At 46.4% G+C, this 23,218-nt stretch overlaps 1 protein-coding gene across 2 annotated transcripts in view; it reads left to right on the top strand.

The window, feature by feature from the left end:
• cttnbp2 (cortactin binding protein 2) overlaps nt 1-23,218 on the top strand; it is a 39,582-nt gene that overhangs the window by 7,967 nt on the left and 8,397 nt on the right. For both annotated transcript variants that reach the window (XM_035426762.1, XM_035426763.1), the window contains 8 exons: nt 10,948-11,172; nt 13,254-14,712; nt 17,126-17,329; nt 17,707-17,806; nt 18,312-18,462; nt 18,922-19,080; nt 20,349-20,466; nt 21,625-21,864. In XM_035426762.1, coding sequence (XP_035282653.1) covers nt 10,948-11,172; nt 13,254-14,712; nt 17,126-17,329; nt 17,707-17,806; nt 18,312-18,462; nt 18,922-19,080; nt 20,349-20,466; nt 21,625-21,864 — 2,656 coding nt within the window. The remainder of the gene's footprint in view (nt 1-10,947; nt 11,173-13,253; nt 14,713-17,125; nt 17,330-17,706; nt 17,807-18,311; nt 18,463-18,921; nt 19,081-20,348; nt 20,467-21,624; nt 21,865-23,218) is intronic.

The following is a 23,218-nucleotide window of genomic DNA, read 5'->3' as shown; positions in this document are numbered from 1 at the left end:
TGCTCTATGCTTGCAGGACCCTGCTAACCAACAAACGTCAAGAGAATTACTACCCTGCTTCAACTCATCAATGCTTGGGGGTTCTAGGAGATGGGGGGGTTTTAAGCCTCTCCCCATGGCTCCTCTGAGAGTGTCACATGGCAAATTGCTCTCCTGTTTTGGCTGTATGGCTGTAAGTGTGTGCAAAACTAGAGTTGTGAATTGTGCTTAGAAGGCAGCTGTGGGGAGTGTTCCTATTACGGGAAAGTTGTGTTGTGTATGGTGCAGCAGTGATTTGAGACTTTCCATTTTCGGGTTGGAATTTACACATTTCACCCTCTCACATGTTACTATGGCAACAGAAAAGGGTTAGGGTTGCTGTGGGAACCCATGAATTTTGCTTTGGGTTTTTATGAAGAGGGCCAATAATAGGGCCAAGCAATTTGGAGCAGAGACAGCTGCGTGCATCAGAAATAAGGTCTACATTTAGGTACTTGAGGCTCGGCAGCTCTGTAGGGGCAGAACACAGTGAAGGATAAAAGGAGAGGACACACACCAAGATCGCAATATTGAATCTCAGCATACTGTTCCAAGGCTTTAAGGGCTGCTGTGCTTGTTTTTCCTTTTTGGCTAATGTTAGACTATTGGATATTTAGGCCAGCTTACTCCCTTTCCCTCTATCCCTAGGATCCCAGATTCCTGGAACGGGGCAGTTAAGCAGTGTGTGTATGCTTGTTTGTGTGTATGTCAACTGCGAAATGGAGGTCCTGTCTGTCAGTCTAGTGACTAAAAAGCCCCACCCCCTCACCACTGTGTAAAAGGGCAGGTGGGGACCTGTGGGCAAAGAAACATATGTGTGTGACATCACAGGGTGACAATGGGCACAGGCTTTTACTGGACATGGTCACCCCATTTAGGCTTAGATTTAGGGATGCACACCTGCACATAATATTTGGGTCGTATTGGACTTGGCAGATAATAGCTTAAGAACTTGCTAGCATCGGCCCAATGCTATACATGTTTTCTGAATGGCTGGGAGCAGATGGGGAGTGTCATGCAGCCGCTTTGCACTTGAGTAGAATATAGTATTCAGAACCTCCTTACAGAGCCCTACCCAAATAATACACAGATCATAAGTTATAGTGGAGATGTGTTTGAGTGCCTATCATTCTGGCTGTTATTTCAGAGGAGTATGATGAAAGATAAATGCCCTTCAAACCAGCTGTTGGTCTAGGCCAGTATATTCACTAACCATTCTTCAAAGAATAATGAAATGTATATACTGGAACTTTTTAATATATATACATTATATATATTTTATATGTGTTTAATATAACGCTTTTTTGTCCATACTTCCACAAAATTTCTGTGGTAGGAGTGAGGATGGAGCCTATATCACTGGGACGACATAGCTCAGGAGGTAAGAGCGGTTGTCTGGCAGTCGGAGGGTCGCCGGTTCGATCCCCTGCCCTGGGCCGACAAGACTCCTAACCCCTAATTGCTCCCAATGAGTTGATTGGTACCTTGCATGGCAGCTTTTCACTGTTGGTGTGTGAGTGTGTGTGTGAATGGGTGAATGAGAGGCATCAGTTGTAAAATGCTTTGGATAAAAGCGCTATATAAATGCAGTCCATTTACCATTTACCTATATCACTGGGAGCCCTCCAGGCCTGGATATCATTAGTGTGATGGAGTGCCAGAACTCTTTTGCCCTCTCTGTACTGCTGTGTCACTGGGTCCTCAGTGTCTATGCTACCCTCTTCCCTGCATGCTTGGAGGTGAGCTATTTAAGGCCACGCTGTCACGGTGACAGTGCTCTCACCCCGAGAGCTGCATGTGGATTGGCTCCTCGTGGCTGTATTGACCTTTGTCTCTGACTGTTGGTGGTGTAGAGCGACCCAGCCCCAGTGCACTGGGTTATGTTTTTAGCTGTTAGCTGATATCTGATAAACACCTCCACCCACAAACGCAGGCTCAAAATAGTCCCGGGCCAGCTTGCATGACAGAACTGGAAACAGCTGTGTGTCGTAAGCATTCGTCACACCGTTTGGCGTGACCAGAACCTTGCCAAACCTCGCTTAAACCTCCCACTTCATAAACACAGTCGCTCACAACCGGATCTTTGGAGGTGGGACAGGCGTGAGACAGCACAAAATAAAACCTTTTTTGGTACATTCTATTTTTTTTTTCTTCCTGTGGTTTGGGTATCACAAGTGAGCATGGGCATTTGAAGTGGGACCATATGGTGAGAGAACCAGCATGAAGTCGGTGTGGAGGAAACTGTTCCTGAACAAAGATAATCTGCCCAGCGTATTCAAGCACACAGAGAAAGAGTCTGTCCGGCTCTGTGTGTCCCATGAGAGGGTCTCAGGGGACAACGCGAAAGCGGCCATTGTTGATGTGCTTTGGCCCTAGCCTTATGCCAAGTCACACCGAAGCGCTTCGGAGATGTGCACATGGCACAACGGCCCATTTCCTTTGCCAGTGATTACTGTCTGTTTATAGCAGTTGTGAATTGCTCAGAGAACTTTACTGAGACAACAGCATAGCGCATATAGTGAGCGTGCTGGTACGGAATGCCAAGTCATCCTCTAGGATGAGACCGTGGTAAACTTTGGCTGATGAACGACATCATTAAATAATTTTGCATCTAAACTTTGACTGATGAACACCATCATTAAATAATTTTGAATGACATGGTTGTAGCACTCGTGGGAAATAAGCTGTCGTCGTGGAGCTCTGGGAAAGCACAGGGCTTATCGGTGAAGCGTAGAGCTTACTGGGGAAACGCAGAGCTAGCAGGAAAAAACCTGAGCTCACAGAGCACGTTGGAAGGAGACGATGAAACGCCCTAATTCTGGGAAACAAAAACCCTGGAGATGATGTGCTGACCGATTCTGCAGATCAATTGTGCTGTCATCCTAACTGTGAGACTGCCATGTATGCCTTCAAACAGTTAAACAGGTGATTAAAACATCGCTGTGCAATTGTTGCACTGATCCCTTTCTTAGCACGTTGGTTGCCTTGCTGAAATTTAGCTTAATGGATACAGGGATTTTGCTGCGTCTGCCGCAGTTTGGTAACCACATTGATCACACAGCGTGACTATTGATTCCCGCAGTTCTGGCCGGTCACATGACTCCTTTTAAGAACATGCTTTCCCCCCCAGGGGGCAGACGGGAACTCGCGGCAGCATATGTCAGAGGAGAGTCGTGTGGTAGAAACGTCCGGCTCCGTGCGGTGCTTCAAAGCTCTGATTCCCCCTGCATCGAAGCCCTTCCTCATTCATTTCAGCTCTTAGGCATCACTAGGGAGCACGGGGAAGCGCCTGTCTCCCATAATGACTCACTCATGCTGGGTCGTAGGCCAACAATTCAGATCGCTGATGGCAGTTGGCACTTAGTATATGTGCATATGTATGGTCATTGGACATTAGGAATTTTAGTTATCTTGTTCAGCTGCAATTTTTTTGTCATCCCTGTGCTCCCGACAATCCCGAACCCTCAAGTCTTTGTCAAAACTGAACATCAACAGAATAGTTCAGGCTGCAGAGCACAAAGCTACCGGGTACTTTCAGATATATTCTGGCATGCATTGTTTTGAAGCTGTCATTATGAACTACTGATCAACATTCCCTATAGCCTCAGGTATAAAAAAAACTGTTAATTATCTGAAAGGACTATAGCACACAGCCTTACAGTAGCATTATGAAAAGCAGCTGTACCTCTCATTATTGGGTTGGTACAGTGCGGACGATAATGATGAGAATACTGCTGCTCATAATAATATAATGCACACCAATTCTCATACAGGTGCTCAAATTGCTCTCCAGATAAAATAAAATGTGACAAATTGTATAAATACTAAAACACAAGTGAGTATAGTGAGCAATGGAAAAACACTAGTAAATTGTGATGTACAATGAAAATGTCAGGAACAGAACAAAATAATTGCAGTTGCTTTTCTTAATGAGGGACTGAACCATGGCAAATCTATAGTAAAATGCAACTCACAGGAGCAAATGAGCCGTTAATGATTGTGAGGATATCAGTGCATACCGTTATGAACACATAAGTATTTGGCTGGTGTAACATCAAGATAACATATTTAAGAGTTCATATGCATCCATGAGCTGTCATTCTGAATGACATAAATTTGTCCAATTTCAGACACACTGGAGCCATTTAGGTCAGTACCACCGAGAATCTGATTTCTCACATTTTCTGTCTTATTAATAAAAATGTCAAACTCTTGCACATCTCGAAGGAATAGACAAACTCTACACTTGATATGGGATTCGTAATACAGTCAGCCATGTTGAGCAAAGCAGGTTATTGCCTTAATAATATAATAATATTAAAATATCACAGAGGAGAGGTATCCATATCTTGCATCTGTAACCGCATACTTATATGTATTAGACTTTCCACATGCTTTTCTCATAGGTGGAGCTGTGGCCTTTGCACCTTCTCAGAAAATCCCTCTTGTTCCCCTGAGCTTCAATGAGGCCAGTGGAAAAACAGCCAGTGGTTGACGAGAATGCTGGGAAGGTTTCTTTCTGCAGTTCTAAGCCTGACTGTGGTGGTGAAATGAACGGAATCCCCTGTGATTTTATTTATTATATGTTCTGTTTTCCAAGCTCACTGTGTAGTATGTGGGGGTGTCCATTGCATTCTGTTGTAAGTGAGCCCAACAAACACATTGATGTACACCATTCCCTCAGTGCCTCCAATAAGCCCACTGGGATGGACCTTATCTATGTGGGAGTGTGCAATTTATTAAATGTCTTCATTCAAATGCATTTGGCCCAGCTGAGCAGAGCTTTGTGTTTCCATTTGTTTGTTGCTGCTCTTATGAGCATCTAATGAGGCTTGGTTTACATGACCTGTTTATGTGCAGCAAGAATAACTCTTTGGTGCCTTTGAATTATCACTGTATTTTCAAGCTTATGTATCTTTCAGTATGATGAACATCGTTCCTCTAATGTGAATGTGTCCTTCAGCCTTCTGTTATAAATATACATTCGCCTTGCATCAGGAACACTGCTTGGGGTAGCAAGTGTGCCTGATGAATCCAGTGAAATTGGCTCAGCGCTATGATTCTGGGGCACTCTTAGAATAAAACTTGGTTCTGCTCCAGGGAGAGAGAACGGAACTGGACCATTTAAAGGGAGCGGGAAGCACAGAGGTGGTTGTGGTTATTGTGGTGAAAATGGAGGTTACTAGGTGGTTATTACTGTAAATGAGAAATGGAGGTTGCGGGGTTTGTATTACTGTAAGAACAGGGGTGATGACAGTTGTTGTGCTGATAATGGAGGTTGTGGTTATTACTGTAAGAACGGGGTAATGTTGTGGTGTTAATGGAGGTGGTGGTTATTACTGTAAGAACAGATGGGAAGATGCTTGTTGTGGTGAGAATGGAGGTCATGATTCATAAGAGCAGAGGTGGAGATTGTTATTGTGGTGAGAATGAAGGTGGCGATTCTTATGAGAAGGAAGGCAGTGGCTGTTGTGGGAATGGAAGTGGTTGCGCTAATGCTGCTACAGTGTATCGTAAACCTCAAACTGCCCTATGCGGCATCCAAGCAAGGGTGGTCTGGTCCATAGTACTGCAGAGGCCCGAGTCACACAAAAGCAGACCTGTAATGGCCTGGCAATGTGGGTTGCATACAGTCCCATAATGCTTTTGTGCTTGATGGGTGTTGCACAGTAATTGGCAGAAATGTGTGAGCATGTTTTGTATTTACATTATATGTGGAACTGCCTGGTGGCAGGTGTCTTGTCAACCAAGTGCCTTTGAGTGGGCTAAGTGTACGCAGTTAGATGCAGAAACAAGACACCAGGTACAAAGCCAGATAAGATCTTTGTTTTTAGTTTTTAGTTTTGTTTTGTTTTTTCAAACCCTGCTTCATAACCGAGCACCAGCTGTGCTTGTGGGCAACACTCAAGCTAGGCTCATATTTGCTTCATTACCAAAAGCATTTGCAATTAACTGCATTATGTTTTATACGATTAAAAGTGCTTACAAACACAACTATTTGTGTCCTGAAATTATCCCTGTGAGGGCACAGTGATAAATCATTCCTTACCCCTGGCGACTCGAATAAGCTGGGAACTTGTTCGTTGGTTTGGGTCACTAAGTGCTTTGGCCAGTATTCAGGTTCTGAGACTGGCAGGATACCAAATACACAACTGGAAGCTCAATGTTATTTCTCCAGCAGCTCGCATATTACAACGGTACAGTAGTCCTTCTGCTGTGGTGCTGCGCTGCTCTGAGAGTAATCTGTACCCAGAAGCGCACGCAGAGTCGGGCAGAAGATCGTGATGTCACAGTGAAGAACGGTTTCTTTGTCACCCAGGAGAGTGCAGAGTGTGTCCTTTGCATTACGTCTCGTGTTGACTGATCCAGGTGATCGCTTCGTCCACCAGTCCCTCTGGCCCCTCCTTGTTGCCACCTGCTAACCGTGCGCCCAGGTGACTGACTGTCCCTACAATACACCCTCTGTCCCTGCGCTACGAGTCTGTAGCATTCCATCTGTCAGCGACGGCAGGATTAATCTCATGTTTTTCTCCCACCAGCGTTCTGCAGCTTCAGAGCCCCGGCCTGTTCGCTATCACAGCGGCATTCGGAGGAACCTGACACAGTTACACGCACCAAAACGCCAGCGTCCGCCAGATCTGTGAGGGCAAAAGAGAGAGCGACAGTTCTGAGACGCGTCCCTCACTCAGTCATGAGTGCATGATTCAGTGTATTTTCACTATGGTGTTTGACTTTGGATCTTCTTTACAAAATGTTCCAGTGAATGCGTAAATCATGTCTCCTGAATTCCATCACTGGCACTGAATATTTAAAGGTGCTGTCATTTTGTGGGAGGAGCGGTGACAGCATCTGTTTCAGTTGCGCAGTCATTGTCATCCGTATTGTTTGAATCATTTGTGGGGAAAACCCCAGGATCCTCTGCTGGTCCAGTGACTGCAGGGATGACAGATGATGGAAGATGCTTTGTTGGATGTATGAATCAGCTCAGCCTACTTTATGGACTTGGCATTTGACATTTTAAAGCCCAACGCTGCCTGAACACCTTTCATGACCCTGCTAATTCCAAAATGAATGTAACAGTCCATCAAGTCATGAGTGGATATTAACTGATGTATGGCAGTGCGTTGGTGGGGTTGAAGAAAGATTTGAAATGTTTCAATTTTTTCTTTTTCTTTCTTTTTTTGTTGTTGTTTTATTCTTTAGAACATGGTTCTGAGCTTTCGATGGTGCTGAGCTTTAGAGGTTTTTAAGTCCAGAGAAAACTTGTTTTCCTTATTCAGTCTTATACATCTGTCTTGTCTTTTTGGAAAGCCTTTGTTGTGGGTATGTCATAATTTATCCACCCAATTGTGAATATGAATTTTCTCTGCTGTGACCTGTAACTGCTGTGGAAGAATAAACAGAGATAATCTTTGTGAAAACATTGGATCATTTCTGAAAAACAAGCTTCGTGCCTAGAGGCCTCAGAACCTGATTATAGATGCATGCGTGGACTAAGTTTGGAATTCAGAAGGTTTTGGCACACAGCGTTGTGCTTAAACATACTTAGCCAGCTTAAATGTGTCAAAGGGAGAGACAGACAGAGAGAGAGAGAAAGACAAAAATGAGAAGAGGAGTACACAAAGGAGCACACTGAGAAAGAAAGGATGAGACAGGATTTGCAGATGTAAAGAGAGCACACTGTTGATGTCATTGAAAACCTCCTTGTTTGAGCCAGAAGCACTCTGAACCAGGGATCTTCAGTGAGACATCCTTCTGTGGTCCTCTGTGATACTGTCCTTGCCATTCTGCACCCATCGAGGAAAACCTGGAATATAGACTTCTAAATGGGTGAAAATATAGGCTGAGCAACTTTTTGACATAAGCAGACTAGGTTAACCCCAATATAGCTCAGTTTTTACCTGGGAATAGCCTGGCTACATCCTAGTTAGCTAGAAAACTTTCACCTTTCAATTGAGTGTAGTTGGGGTTTTATCTGAACTGGACGTTTTAACTGACTTTTCACCACAGAAATGTTTAGTGGCTTCTCCAAATTTTCACCATGTTCAGTTCAGCATCTGCTTCACACGTCTTCATGTTTTATGAGAGTTATGTGGGGGGGGGGGGGGGGGGGGGCAGTAATGTACCCCAGAGAGCTCAATAGAGTGGAGTATTGATTGGACATTTCCAGGTACACTGGAATCTATTGATTGGGTGCCATTGGAAATGATACCCTGGGGGCACTACCAAAGCATTTGTTTAAATAGGGCAAGAAGAGGCTCCCAGTTTTCTCAGAAAGGTCAATGCAGTGCCATTTTTTATTTACCCGTGAGCCTCCATTTTTAAAGTTTCTAGGATTAGCTGTGCAATTTCACCATTGTATTTCCTGAGGTGGGGGATGGGATCTGTGTATACTCCTTAGCTGATTTCCTGATTTGAACCACACCACAGTGGGTGCAAGCTTATGGATGGTTGTAATTAGCACTATCTACAACCTGCAGTATTTAAGGACCAACAACCTTGTAAAATATGTGAGCTGCTTGCAGGTGGCACAGTTAGTCTTATTGATAATCTAGAAATTCAGTCAGTGTTAAGGTTGCGGTCAGGGTCGTAGTTACTGGTGTCAGTGTTGCAGTTATAGCTGGGGTCAGTAATGAGTTTAAGACTGGATTGTGTCTTTTTATTTGAGTTGGGATTATAGTACTGGTTAGGATTTGGGGAGGGTCATACACTATCTAGATGCAATGGCTTTGGACAAAACGTGTTTTTGGACATGTGTCTAGCTGTGTTTCTGTGCTTCATCGGTGTTCTGTGGAGATCTGTCTGCTCTAGTTAGTACTGCTGCAGAAACTGGCAAACCGGGGTCTGGTTCCCCAGTCTTTGTATTTACCGTGATCTTACATGGCTAGAGTAACGGCTAACTCCAGTTATCCGTCTGAACTGTGTGCTTCATTCAGTAATCTTTCAGACCATGGAGATTAAGAGTAAATCTTTGTCTAAATCTAAATCAGATAAAACCACGTCATTCCCCTGCACGTTGTAACCGTTTAATTCAATGTCTGTTTTCTTTTAGTTAAAAGTTTAATACCTGAAATGAGGGAGGTGCTCTTTGGAAATCGCAGCTTTTGTCGTTGTAGGCATACAGAATGCAGTGAATCATGTTTATCAATCTTACCATCATGCTAAAAGCAGGAATCCTTCTCCTTGGCCAGTCATTGTGTTCAATAAAGCAGCCCTGTCTGTGATTGAAATCTTGCAAGCAGATGTAAAATTCAGACAAACTCATTAATGCAGAATTAATGGGGCTTAAATAATGGATGCGAGTACTTTTCTGGCGCTAAGCCGGGATTTAGATATTCAGTGGTACAGTGGTACGAGCCATCAGGAGACGGGGATTTAAAAATTATTCTGCCTCTCTCCTCCTCACTCTTACGGTCTCTCTCATCCCCCCACATCCACCCCGCATCCACCCCCCTCCCCCTCATGAGACTGCTTGCCCAGGCGTTTCTGAAAGTTTGATTGTAATTATGTAATTACACACAGGTTCTGTGTCCTGAATGTTATTGAAATGGCTATAGTAGGTCCTGTTTGCATGGTTTGGGTAGTCTGCCATTCGGAAGACAATGGAACCTCTTTAAAGGGCCAGTGAGAAGCATATAGCCCAGCCCTAAAGATCCTACATCCTCCCAACTGTTCACGATGGATATGCTTACGATAGTGTCAAATTGTCACATATTTCTGAATGAAAAACACTATTTAATCAGGTCTTGTCCATTATTTTGTTTGACAGGCTGGTTATTTTCATCTGATGCTGTTGCCTGGACAACGGATATAAAATTTGGTGGCCTCGTGCTGAAATGCTCATGATGAAATATTTTCTGCCTCAGAGTCAGATAATATGTATTGGTTTAGTCATCTTAAAACAACTGCAAGCGTTGCACTGGCCTAGTGTTGTGTTTTTGTTTGTTTGAAAAATAAAAATCTTATTCTTATGTTATAACCAGTGCCGTCATCAGTAATGACCAGCTCCTGCAGTCCATTTGAGTCCCCTGCTCTGACTGAGGCCCAGTGGAGGAGGTCCTTCTCAGCTGTATTCTTGTTATTTATATTTGTAAACAGAGTATTATTAGAGGTTTCCCATTGGCTCTGTGCAGCATCTGAGCTCTGAATCGCTATGAGAAGCATGACAGATGTCCATTGCTCAAAGAGCAGACCTGACCCATTTTCTCTCTCTCTCTCTCTCTCTCTCTCTCTCTCTCTCTCTCTCTCTTTAGTCTGCTAATCTAGCGCAAGCTAATTTCTTTACTTTCTGGTACAGGAAAAATCTATTTTTCTGTGGGTATCTTGTGCTGATCTGCCTTTTGCTGAGCTTGTAAACTTTGTGAGTGGCATGAGTCATATGTATAACTCAGGCTGGTGCCAGCTGGACTACAGGCACAGTGGACGTTCTTTTGATGAAATATATCATACTGTTTTGGTTATTATATCTTTCATGGTGCATGATATTTAATACCTTCTGAGCTGATACAGACAAGCCTAATGCTGTCTCAGGTGGCCTGTCTCCTCACTGTAGTGTTAATATTCCTCAGCAGTTTCATTTCCATCGCTGTGCCTGCTCTGTATCTTATCGAGGAGGTTAAATGCAACATCTGAGCTGCACGAAGACATCTGTCCTGCAGGAATCTAACACAGCAGGTGCCTTGTAAAAATAATGGCTGACCGACAGTAAGGACTGGCCTTCTGGGACTCAAAAGCCACACCCGTTGACTCATGGCCCATTTATAGCGTGACCCCCCATGACTCCCGTAAGGGGAGGAGTTATTGAGCTGTATGAACCTCTAAAAAAAATTGTTCTCAGCAAAACATTGATTTCCACTACACCCTTCTCGAGTTTCATGTGGTCTCACTCTCCACTCTGAGGTTGACATATACAGCCATGTGTCTCCACAGGCCCGCAGGAAGGAGACGTTCATCCAAGAGCGCTACGCCTGCTTCACCATCACGGACCCCTTCCTGGCCCTGCAGCGTGATGGACAGCCCGGGGGAGGGGACAAGGAGGGGCGGAGCCTAGGCGCCAGCCCCATCTCCGTCCTGGAGGCTGTCATGGCCCACTGCAGAAAGATGCAGGAGAGGATGTCTGCGCAGCTGGCTGCAGCCGAGAGCAGGCAGAAAAAGGTGTGGCCTACCGTCCACATCCAACCAATCCCCCGCCAGTTACTCAGCGAAGCTTAATACTCCCATCAGCATGACCAATTATTGTACTTCTAATTCACTTCAGATATCCGTAAATAAGTAATAATGGTGTCCAAAGCATGTTTTCCCAGTTACCGCACGCATAAGTTTTATCAATTTCTCTGTTCTGTTTGAGTTCTGAGAAATATCAGGCACTGCAGAGCTCTTGTTCAATAATTTATTAATCCAATTTTCAGTTTGTAATCAAACTTTTTATACATAATTCCCCCCATTTCGAGACACCGTAATGTTTGGGACAAGTGGCTTCACCGGTGTTTTTAATTAGTCAGGCATGCTCAATTGGTTTCTTAGTGCAGTTATAAGGTGCTGTGTGAGCTTTGGGGGAACACATCCAAATGACACTGTGAACATAAGCACGCTTATACTGTGAAGTATAAGATTTTTAATGTTAGCCATAAATAAGTTTTCTACAAGCACAGGTTCTTCATAAATGATGCATATTATTCCTAATTTTTGTGTGGAGGGTGTGGGCTGAGATGTGTTGCCATGGCAGCCTACCTGCCACCCAAATTCAGATTTCAGTTTGAAATGAAGCTCTGAAAAATCTTGTCTTTCCAGTGCTCACGCATACACCTTATACTTGTTGCTATGGCGATAAGGTACATATTTCACTGTTGTGTTGGTGACCACCCTGCTACAGTAAGCAAACTTGTTGCACTGTTCTAAATGAGAAGGCGGAGCCGTTGAGTGAAACATGTCATTTGTCATAACATGTTTCATAACATGTCTCAGGGCATCGCTGTGAGAAACCTGAAATGTATCTGGCGCTATGACGAAGGGAAATTTGTTCTCTACAAATTGTTGAAATGGTTATTAATCATATGAATCATGTGGAGTGTGCGAATTTAAAAGCACAGGTGGTATGCCAATACGCAGGTGATTTATCATATGAATTGTTGTGGGCTTCGCTATTGAACCTTGTCAGGACATACATGTGCACGCATACACACTCACACACAAAATTAACTCTCTGGCATGCGCATAAAAATGTATGCAATCTCTTACTTAAGTCTCCATAACACACACAGTTATTGTCAGTATTATTTTAGTGGCTGCTAAGTTTCAGACTTAAATATAGTAACTCCTTGGTTATACAGTGGTGGCTACTAGTTTAGTACTGGTGGCACTTGGATCGGTGACAAGAAGGTTGCAAGCTTGACACACTGAGCAAAATGGGTGATTACATAACTGAACTGGTTCAGGAAAAATCCAGCCGTGTAAGTGTCAACAAAGAGCTCTCTGCAAGGCCTTCTGGATTAGTGCATCTGCTGAACATAGGAGAAAAAAAAAACCACTTAAAATGTTTCACCCAGATTATTACAATCGTTATGCACTCTCGTCTGCATAACTGTTTGTTTTGGGAGGCTGAGCGAGGATTAATTGTGTATCGTTCCGACATGCTGAGGAGAGCGGAGGCAGGAGACTTCACGGGGCAGCCTGTTGCTTGGGGAGCTCAGATAGGCTGGGGCATTCACTGCCAACACTAGGCTAACAATAGCTCCGCGTCCACATATGGTTGCTCCTGGTTGACAAGTCGACGTAATTGAATCATCTGCATGAAACTTTAGATCTCGCCTCTTTTTTTTGTAGTCAGTTTCTGTTACAGTCTCACTTTCCTCCTTAACTTTTGTACACTTTTGAGTTTCTCTCCTTGAGCGCAGCACTTTGCTCCTGGGCTGATTGTAGTCATTCCTCTAAATGCAGACATGAATGTGAAAACAGTAAAGCACATGGCCTCATTTCAAACAAGATAGGGAACTCACAATTTTCCACAGGGCAAATCTACTTTATAAATAATGCATGCATAACAGAGGGTGAAACAGAATGTGTGTCTGCATGTATTTGTGATTATGTAAGAAAGATATTTGGTGTGAGAGAGAGAGAGAGTGTGTGTGTGTATGCGCGCGTGCGTGCGCGTGCCTGTGGGTGTGTGTGCGCATGCGTGTGCATACGTGTGTGTGTTTGTTTATTTGGGCCCCTCACCCTCCTCTCTCCCTGCGCAGCTGGAGCAGGAGAAGGAGCAGCTGCAGAGCCTGCAGCAGGAGCACAGGAGGCTGACTGCGCAGCTGAAGGACGAGCGCGAGAAGAACAAGCACATCGTCACCATGCTGGTGCGGGAGTGCCGGCAGCTGGCCGCCCGCGTGGTGGAGGAGAGCCAGAGGTTCGAGGAGCTGTCGGCCCGCCTGCAGGAGGAGGGCAAGGCCTCGGGGCAGCTGGAGGAGGACCTGAAGGCGGAGCGTCAGAAGGGCCAGCAGATGGAGGCGCAGATGGAGAAGCAGCTGTCGGAGATGGACGTGGAGCGGGAGCAGTTGAGGGCGTGTCTGGGGCGGGAGGAGGCGCGCTGCGCGGAGCTCAAGACGGAGAGCGAGGGCCTGCGGAGGCAGCTGGAGGAGCTCAGGACCAAGAGGGGCGCGAAGGCCCCGTCCCCAACGAGCACAAGCCTCGCCACGGCGACCGCGGCCAAGGCAACCGCCTCTGTCGCCGTGGAGACGGACCCCGTGAGCTGGCGGGCGGCCTCGTGCCAAACGGACCTGGCCGGGGAGTTCGGGGCCGAGGGTCTGAAGAAAGCCGTGCCCGCCAAAACAGCTGGCGGGAACTATGGCACCGCGAACCTGCCCAAAACTGGCGGGATGCCACGGGGTCCGGGCTACAGCAGCCCGGGGGGGCTTCTTCAGGCCGAGAACGGGCCGTCTGGAGGCGAGTCCCCACCCACTTTCGCTCCCGCCACGCCCATTCACAGTTTACACTCGCCGGGCACGCCCACCTCCTCCCTGCCCACGGGAGTCAGCCCCCGCGTCCAGGCCGCCCGCTACAAGTTCCAGACGCCCCCCTCGGACCAGGACCAAAACGGCACGGGCGCCCAGAGCCCCCGGTCCCGAGACGTGTCCCCCTCCAACAGGGAACTGGTCGCCAAGCAGCAGGCCCGACACACCGTCACCCAGGTCCTCTCCCGCTTTACCAGCGGGCCAGCAGGGGGCGCTGTGCGGCCCGGCCTGCCTCACTCCACCTCCGAAGGGGGGCCCTTCCCCGGACGGCTCGGCCACGCGCAGATCAAGTCCCCCACGTCGGGCAAGATCGACCGGGGCAACCCCCCGCCCGTCCCGCCAAAAAAACCGGGCCTCTCGCAGGCCCCCTCCGCGCCCCACCCCCCTATCAAAGTGGTGGGCGATGGCAGCAGGTCCCCCGCCTCCGGTGTGGGGGTCCCCTCAAAGCCAGCCACGCCCATGCTCCCACCCAAACCCGCCCTTGACTTGGCGGGAACAGGTGGGGCCAGTCCTGTCCCAGCCTTGACTGCATCTCAGGTGGGTGCCCACCCCCCTCCGGGGCAGGAGCCGCAGTGGGCCGCATGTGCAGAGTGCCACCCTGTCGCCGTCGCTGTTGTCAGTAGCCCCCCCATAAACCCTGTTAGCGCTTCATCCTGTAGACCCTGTGATTCAGACAGACCCCTGGCAGCAGCTTCAGGTAAAGGACCAGAACACACCGCCCTCGCTGCAACCGAACACACGCTTGCTACACCCAAATGCACCGGGCTAACATGACCTAAATACACCACCATGATTGCATCCAAACACTCCTGTTTAACTGCAACAAAACACACCGCACTCTACGCTCACACACACACACACGAACTGCCCCGGCGCACTGTCCTCTCACAAACCTAAAGGGACTGTTTTGGCTGAAATACCTTTTTTCCTCTTTAAAATTTCACTCTGAGTATGCCTCTTCTACCTTCCCCTTTTAAGAAATGTACACTCTTCAGCTGCTCTAAAAAACCTGTTCTGTCTTGGAAGCAATATCTATGCCTCAGCCATTTTGGCAGATGAGGCCCATAAGCCAGGGAGTTGGGGGGAGTTCAGGGTCCTTTCAAAAACTTCTCTCTGATGCTGATGCCAGTGGCTGTTCTATCCCTTCTCCCCTCCATCGCATGCTGTGTGCTATCTGTCCTGTCTCCAACCAATGATACACTGTCCTGGGGTTCACCTTCATGTGTACTAGTTAAGAAAAGAGACCCACAAATAGATAGATTAGGCAATCAAATTGATTGTCTTGCATTTTAAGAAACTGCTTTATTTTCAGCTCTGCTCAAGTTTGACTTTGATTTTTGCAGGATTGAAATGTGTTCACCGTAGATGCATTGGATTGCTTACAGGATAATTATTCTTAATTATAATCCTCTGGTCTTTGTTTTGAGTACAACCGTGAAGAGCATGTAGCCTTTTTATTTTCTAAGTCATTAACATTTTTTTCTGTAAGGATCTTTTTAAAATCTTTTAATGGGTACTAGATGGGTTATAGATGGCTTGTAGGCCTTCCCTGGAAGATTTATTTTCCTACCAGAAGACAATTGTGTGTGCTTGTTTACGGAAGAGTGCTGTTTTTTGCAGCATCAATCTCAACAGTACAGGAGGCATGCTTTTATGCTCTTATCACTGATTTATTGGCCCACTCTGTGAAAGCTTCCTTGTTATAGATAGAGACAAAAAAACATTGATTGAATTCTTCAGGTTTTCAATTTCAAGTGTAGTGCAGCCCAGAGCTACTGACAGAGATGCTGGGAGTTGCTATGGCGACGGCTGCTCTTACTTCCCAGAATGCCGCTGACTTTCAGCATGTAGCTGGGAAAATACATTTCCTGCTGATACAGTCATTTTCTAATCTTTTTTTTTTTTTTTTTTATATATATGTTCTATATATAACCTGAGATTCCAAAGCACATCTGTTCCACCAGCAGCAACCTTTCTCCTTTCTCTTACTCAGAAGGTGATCAGTCCCCTTTGGTGAATATTAGAATTTTAGGCAATGATCATTCTAGCGTACAGTAAGCATTCTTTGCAATGCTAATGCTGATTTCTATTTTCTTCTGCTTTTTAGTACTCGAGTCAAATGCGAGCTCTCATGGTCTTCTGCTTGTCTTGCTGGAATAGTCACCCATTTAACCCCTCTGTACCGAAATCACACGAAAGCACAACTCCACAGTTCTCTGCTCCTGTGCCACCTTGGCCTAGTATTTCTATGTTACATATAAAGCACTGACCTAAGAGAATGATACATAACTGTTTACATGCAAACATATTTTGCACATATATCCCGAAATTATGATTACCTGTCTGTTGTCTCTGAAAAGTATGGTACATGGTGTCTGTGTCTGTGGAAGTAACGGAATTCTGTCCTCTTATAGTACATAGCTATATGTGCATGCATATCATTTAATATACTGTCTATGGTTGTGGGTAGATGGGAGCATAACTCTCACTGTTATCCTTTGTATCTGTCTTTTCATTAATAACAGTGTTTGATTTCAAGGCTGTGTGTGTGTGTGTGTGTGTATCAATACTGAGCTCATTTGGTTGAATTTGATTTAATGGATTTGAGTGTTTAAACAGTGAGGGAAGGTGGATGTGAGATGTCCCGCCCACTGATTTGATCCCCACCTGCAATGCATGACCTTCCACCCAGTTTATTTGCTCCTGTCGTGCCCTGGTCCAGAGCTATCGGTTAGCTTAGCTGGGTGTAGTAGTCTTTCCCAATGGGAGATGCTGTTGTTGACAAGAACAAAATGACAGTGTAATATAGCGACAGTACAGTATAAATAAACTGCAGTGTAATTAGAGCAGTGTCACTTAGAATCCCTGACTAATGAACAAGCAGTCTTCCACTGCTGAACACTGCAGTTTGGCACTGGAGCAGGTACTCCTCTTCATGGTACACCCCTCACAGTTCCAGAGCTATAGAGGCTGTACTGGGCTGTAAGCCGTCCTGTGTTGGGAGAGCAATAGTGTTGGGGAAGGTACCTGGGAGCAGGTGTTGGGTTTGTGCCTCGGCAGGCGTCGGGACCATGTCACTTCCTCCCTGTAAATGTGGCTTTATCCTCCAGGCTGGACTTCCTCCATAGCCCCCTCCCTCCCCAGTGGTGACCCCGCCCCCCTGGCTGACGGGTGCACCCCCCTCCTCGAAGCTGCTACCCAGGGAAACGTCACTTTACTGTCAATGCTGCTTAACCCAGATCCAAAGGATATTAGTCACACCCATGAGGACACAAATGCTGCCTTGTTCTCTGCTGCTCAAAATGGACACACAGGTAACGGCTGAACAATGTGCACCCACCTCAAAAGCAGGTTTACCTGAGCCTGCTCTTTGGAAAAAGGTTAAAAGTGGCTTTTCACGCATTTATGTGAATTACCTTTTTATAATAATATTTTTGAGCATATAACTGTTTGGTATTATTTTTGTTTTTGAGAATCTCCTGGTAAATCGTTTTGTTGTATTAAGCATGGCCCTTAACTAGGAACTAGACTTATTAGTAATGGTATGCCCAACCAAGTACTGTCTCAGGGATTCATTTGTTTTTGTATTGGTTTATTTTTATTTATTGTACACTGCCACGGTGGCCAGGCATAGCAGAGTGTGAGTTTCATTGACACCCGGTAGTGACAGTGCCACCCGTGTCTTTTCCAGACTGCATTAAGCTGCTGCTGGCTGCAGGGGCGTCTGCTGAAGCTTCTGATGCAAACGGATTAACACCTTTACACACGGCCGCTGCCCATGGACATTTCAGGTGGGTCGTGCTGCGGCTACCTGTAACACGATAGATCATGTGATCATGTGCCCACCCCCCCCCCCCCCCCCCCCCCGCCCACACACACACACACACACTTTTATGTAAGGACTCAAAGAGTGCTTAGTTTAATAGGACCGTGAAGGCTGACGCCATAGACCACGTGGCCATGTTTGAGTTCGTAGTGAGGAGCTCTGTGAATGAACACCTAGTGGGGGCTTTATTGAGTCGATCAGAATTTTCCCAAACGTTGGGCTCTTTGTAGTTTTATTCCTTAACACCACTCAGCAGTAAACCGAGAGTAAATTATGTATTTGAATTTACGTGTGAATATCTTATTGTATTGCCCTCTTCCAGCTATATCGAGGCATATATCTTTTTGGTGCCTGTATCTCTATCCTCCTCCTCCTTCTGCTTTTTCTGTTACTGTGCTCCACATGTTTGACCTGACTGTTATTGGAGTAAGTGTGATGACATCAGCATGTGACTGTGGGTGTGCCCGCAGGTGCTTGGAGCTGCTGCTGGGCGGGATTGCGGATGTGAATCGGGTGGCCGCGGGGGGGCAGAGCGCTCTGTTTCTGGCGGGCTCCAGTGGCGATGCGGAGTGCGTGAGAGCTCTGCTGGACGCTGGCGCTGACCGCTCCCTGGCCACTGCAGTAAGCCCCGCCCCTGTCCTTCTCTCACCATAATGCAGCCTAAAGCCCCTTTGTGAATCATCCTCTAGATTTAACCATGGGATTCAGTTCACACTCACAGGGGCGTATTGAAGTTAATACTCATTCTTCTGTGGTCTCCTTGTGGCAAGAACGATTTGGGTCTTTATTTTTAGAAGTTAGTGCTGTACGTCTTTGCTTTTTTTGGAGTAAAGTGTGTGTGTAATGCTGGTCAAGTTTTCACACAAATGGAATCTTCCAGGTGTTTATATCCTCTATGCTACTGCGGTCCTGTGTGTGTGGTGCTGTGGTGTGAGCGTGTGTGTGTGGTGCAGTGCTGTGTGCCTGTGTATGCATGTGTGCCTGTGTGTGTGTGTATGTGTGTGTGTACGTGTGTACATGCATGTGCGCGTGTGTGTGTGTGTGTGTGTGTAGGATGCTGATGCTCTTTCTGTTTTGCAGGATGGAGACACTGCTCTCCATGCGGCGGCTGCCGGAGGTCATGTGGGCTGTCTGGAGCTCCTGCTATATCACCCTTCACGCCAAGAGAGCAGCGTCCTGAACCTCACTAACCGAGATGGCTGGACACCTGCCTACATCGCTGCTGCTAACGGCTACAAGGTCAGCCCCCCCCATGTGAACTTTGTTCATCACAAACACATGCACACACGCACACACAAACCCACACAAATACCTGACTCACACAGACACTCATACATCACACATACTTACATATGCACACTGTCACATCACACACTGTACATTCAGACGCTATGGTATGGACAGGTGCAGTGCACACTCTGAAGCCAGAGTATGCACTTTCACACCTATGAACATAAATTTTGAGTGTCCTTGTTTTGCCGCATCCTCTAGTGCAGCTGGTTATTTTTATCAGTTGACTCAGAGGACTGATCAGTCTGTAATGAGGACAGAATTTGGCCCAGCTGTTTATCTTTCACTTTTAAAATGATCCTTTTTGATGCTCTCCCCCCCCCTTTCTCTGGGGCCACAGTAGGCACTGGCACTGTGCAGTCTGTCCTTTTAAAATGATCTTTTGGACAGACAGCGCTATTCCCATTTATCCCCCTGAATCCCATTTCAGAGGTCATGGCCAGGTGGTCTATCTTCCCTGCCAGGTCAGTTAGTCACTCACCTCTAACAAGCATGACTCAGATGCATGGCACTGCTGTGACATCACCGCTAAACACAAGGCCTTGTACTCCCTCACATTCCTGTAATCCTGCAGTGGAACATAAGCCACAGCCCTGCGAGAGGCCTCTGCATAAAATATGATTGTCCATGCTGTGGAAAGATCCTCTTGTGAACTCTTCGCCTGGGGTAATAGAATGACCAGCTGTCTTTGAGTAATAAGCACCTGTATGGGTTACATGGAACTCTCTTCGCCACTCCTGTATTCTCTCACTGGTTTCTCTCTATCACGCCCATATTCTACCTCTCTCTCTGCCATGCCCATATTCTTCTTGGCTGTTGACCATATCCTCATTCTATGTTTCTCTGCTACACCCATAATCTACTTGGATTTCTGCCCAACCCTATATTCAACACATCTCTGTCTCAATGCCACACAAGTATTCTGTACAGTGCTGGCTGTGTGTACTCTGGGTTTTGGGAGCTGTGCTGCTGGAACTTGGTGCTGAAAGCTGTCGTGCTTGCTGGTGTTTTTTGCATCCCTTTTGGTCAATATTTAGTTAAGATGAAAAAGAGCTAAAGCATACACACACACACACAAACACGCAAGCATACACGCGCACATCCGCATGCAAGCACGCACACTCACACGTGCACACACACACACACACACAGGTAATAAGGAGAACAGTCCTTTCTGAGTCTTATGGGCCCTGAGGTACGGTATATGTTCCTTTCAGAAGTGCCTGGAGCTGCTGTGTGGCCACAGCCCTCACGACCTGGAGCAGAGAGACGCCTGCAACCGCACCATCCACCACGTGGCCACCGACGACTGCAAGGACCTGCTGGAAAATCTCTGTAAGCTCATTCATTTAACCCCATCCTTCCCTGCCATTTTGGCTCTAATAATAAAAATGATTATTACCTGTCACATATCTAAAACAGTAACTGTAATACAAACCTATATGTACACTTGTAGCTTTGCATTAGAGTTACATACAGTTTTAATGGAATCATATGCATACAGGCACCCCACAAATCACACTCAATGTATACACAAATAGTATGTACACCACAAATATGTACATAACCACAGAAACAGAAAAAAGGGTTATATCAGTTTATATGAGTTAAGTTTAATTCAGTTCTCCTGGCACTAAAAAACCTGTATGACCATGACACAGCGATCGTTTCATCTGACACATGCTATGGACAACATTAACGGCAGCTGCACTCCACAGTTTCATAATCCCCAGAGAGGAACTCTAGGTAGCTGCTGTACTGGGGCTCTACAGTTCACTTTCCTGCGATGGTTCTATGGTCTGACTCCTCTTCCCTTCATAAGAAATAACATCCTGGTGTAGCGTAGCTTCCATTGATCAATGTTGCCCTGTGTTGCACTTTAAACATATTTAGGCTATCAAAAACAACTGCAGCTGCATATTTTACTGAAGCAATTATGGTTAAGTACCTTGCTCAAAGGTACACTGGCAGTGCCACACCTGGGAATCCAACCTGCGTATCAGTGCGTTTCTCTGTTCTCTATAACGTGTCAGGGAATACTTTGTGCCTGTCGCTATCTGTGGATGCTGAAATGGTCCGTCACTTTTTCACTCTGGGGACCTACAGGCAGGAAAATATTTTCCCTTTATTCACGGATTTATGCCTGGGGTAATTCCAGTGGGGAGTAGTTCTTCAGCAGCTTTCCGTGGTTTTTGGAGTTAAAGAAGGGCCGTTGTTAGACGAGTTCCTGATTGTTCTGCTCAGGGACCTGTGAATTCCCCCAGTCACAGTCCCAGTCGCTGTAGAAAAGCACAAACTGTCTCCTTTATTTTCTGCTTCTGGTGTGATATTTTTGTCAGATGAGATGACCCAGATGTTCAGCGCTAGATGAACACTTTTTACATCCCCATTTATGGCATGAGACCCACAATGCACTGTTGTCAGGTTGACTCGCTGCGGAGGGTTTGGGTTTTCTCACGCTGCTCCGGCTCTCTCTCTCTCTCTCTTCCGCAGACTCCTACAGGGTTCTGGTCCGGATCCAGGGCGGCTCGGAGGAGCAGATTTGCATGGTCGACGTGCTGGAGGACGGTCCCACGGTCGGCGCGGTCGCGGTTCACAAGGACACGCGCTGGGAGGAGCTGAGTCTCGCTCTGACCGGGACGCTGTCGTCGCACTTCCTTCTGCTGACCGCCGGCGAGGACGGCGGCAGGGACCTGGGCCTGAGCGCTGACAGCGTCTCCTCCGTCCTGATTGGTGAGACCCTCCACAGCATCTTCAGCGAGACCCATAGTCCAGTACATGGACAAATTCAGTGCTCTGTCTCATTGATACAGTGGTCTCTGAATAAAAAAGGGAGTTTCCTGAGGGGAAGCTTAATGTCCTCAACTGTATCTGTCCTCTCAGTCTCTCCTGTACCTGTCCCCTCAATGTGTCACCTTTACCCCGCCCCTCCGCCTCACCTGTACCCATCTCCTCTCAGTCTCACCTGTACCCTCTCAGTCTCACTCTGTCTTAGGTGGTCACCCTATACACCCTATACATTAGTTTTTTCCCCAGCCAATTGTACGTGTAAATGTATTTCTTTTACATGTACAATTGGCTTTATCTAACAGATAAAGCAATTTTGTTTTTGACCTTTGAATGGAATGCGTTCTAATAATAATAATAATAATAATAATAATAAACATTTTCAGCAACAGTAAAACAGTTTTGCATTTTTTCAGTACAAGGCAGTTTCTGAGCATTGAACCAACGAGTGTGACGCTGCAGACGGGGCGAGTAGGAGCCTTCCTGAGAGCTGCAGTTTAAAGCCGACTTTCTTTCTCACTGGTAGCTCTGGTTCAGCCTGTACTCCCTCCCTGCCGAGGCCCAGATTTATGAGCTGTAATTTACAGCCTCGGGCACACATTATGTGTATAAAAGTATTGCAGCACTGATCAGCGTTTATTTGTGGGCAGTCGTGCTATGAAATATTGAGAGATGAAAAACAAGATCTGGAATGAAAGCAGAAATTGAAACGGGCAAAACGAACGCGTGGATGTGTCCGTTCCAAACAGCTGTGGCTTCCATTATAATCTCTGGATGCTGTTTCAGGTTTAATGACCGCAGGCCTGCATTTAGGAAGTGTGCAGAGATGTGTGTACATGATTAGCACATATACTGAACCTGGTACAGAATGGTACTCTCTCTCTCTCCCTTCCTCTCTCCCTCCCACTCTACTACTCTCACATTCTCATTCAGTCTTCCTCCTTTTCTCCCTACTGTGCTCACTCTTTCCCTCTGTGTAGTATCTTAAATCACATCCTGTTTAAATGTAAAGCCCACAATAGAAGCTTTTATAGGTTTTTTTTTGTTGACCCAGTAGCAGAGACCGTAGCAGTTGGCTCTGGAAAGGCATTTCATGACGCTCGCACCCGCATGCGTTTCCATGAGAGATCTTGGTCTTGGTGCAGTCAGCGCAGAGGCTTGCAGATCGTAAAGGAGAGGGAGGAGCCAGCGATCTGTCGCGGCTAAAACGCCTCTCTGCTAGCGGCGGTTAATACGGTGCGGTGCGCGGTATCCGTGACGGGTGACTCAGACACTGAGAAAATGAGACCAAGAGATGTGC

Source organism: Anguilla anguilla, chromosome 7 (assembly GCF_013347855.1).
Source record: "Anguilla anguilla isolate fAngAng1 chromosome 7, fAngAng1.pri, whole genome shotgun sequence".
Classification (NCBI taxonomy): domain Eukaryota; kingdom Metazoa; phylum Chordata; class Actinopteri; order Anguilliformes; family Anguillidae; genus Anguilla; species Anguilla anguilla.
Note: the sequence above shows the minus strand (reverse complement) of the source record. Positions and strands in the feature narration are given on the sequence as shown.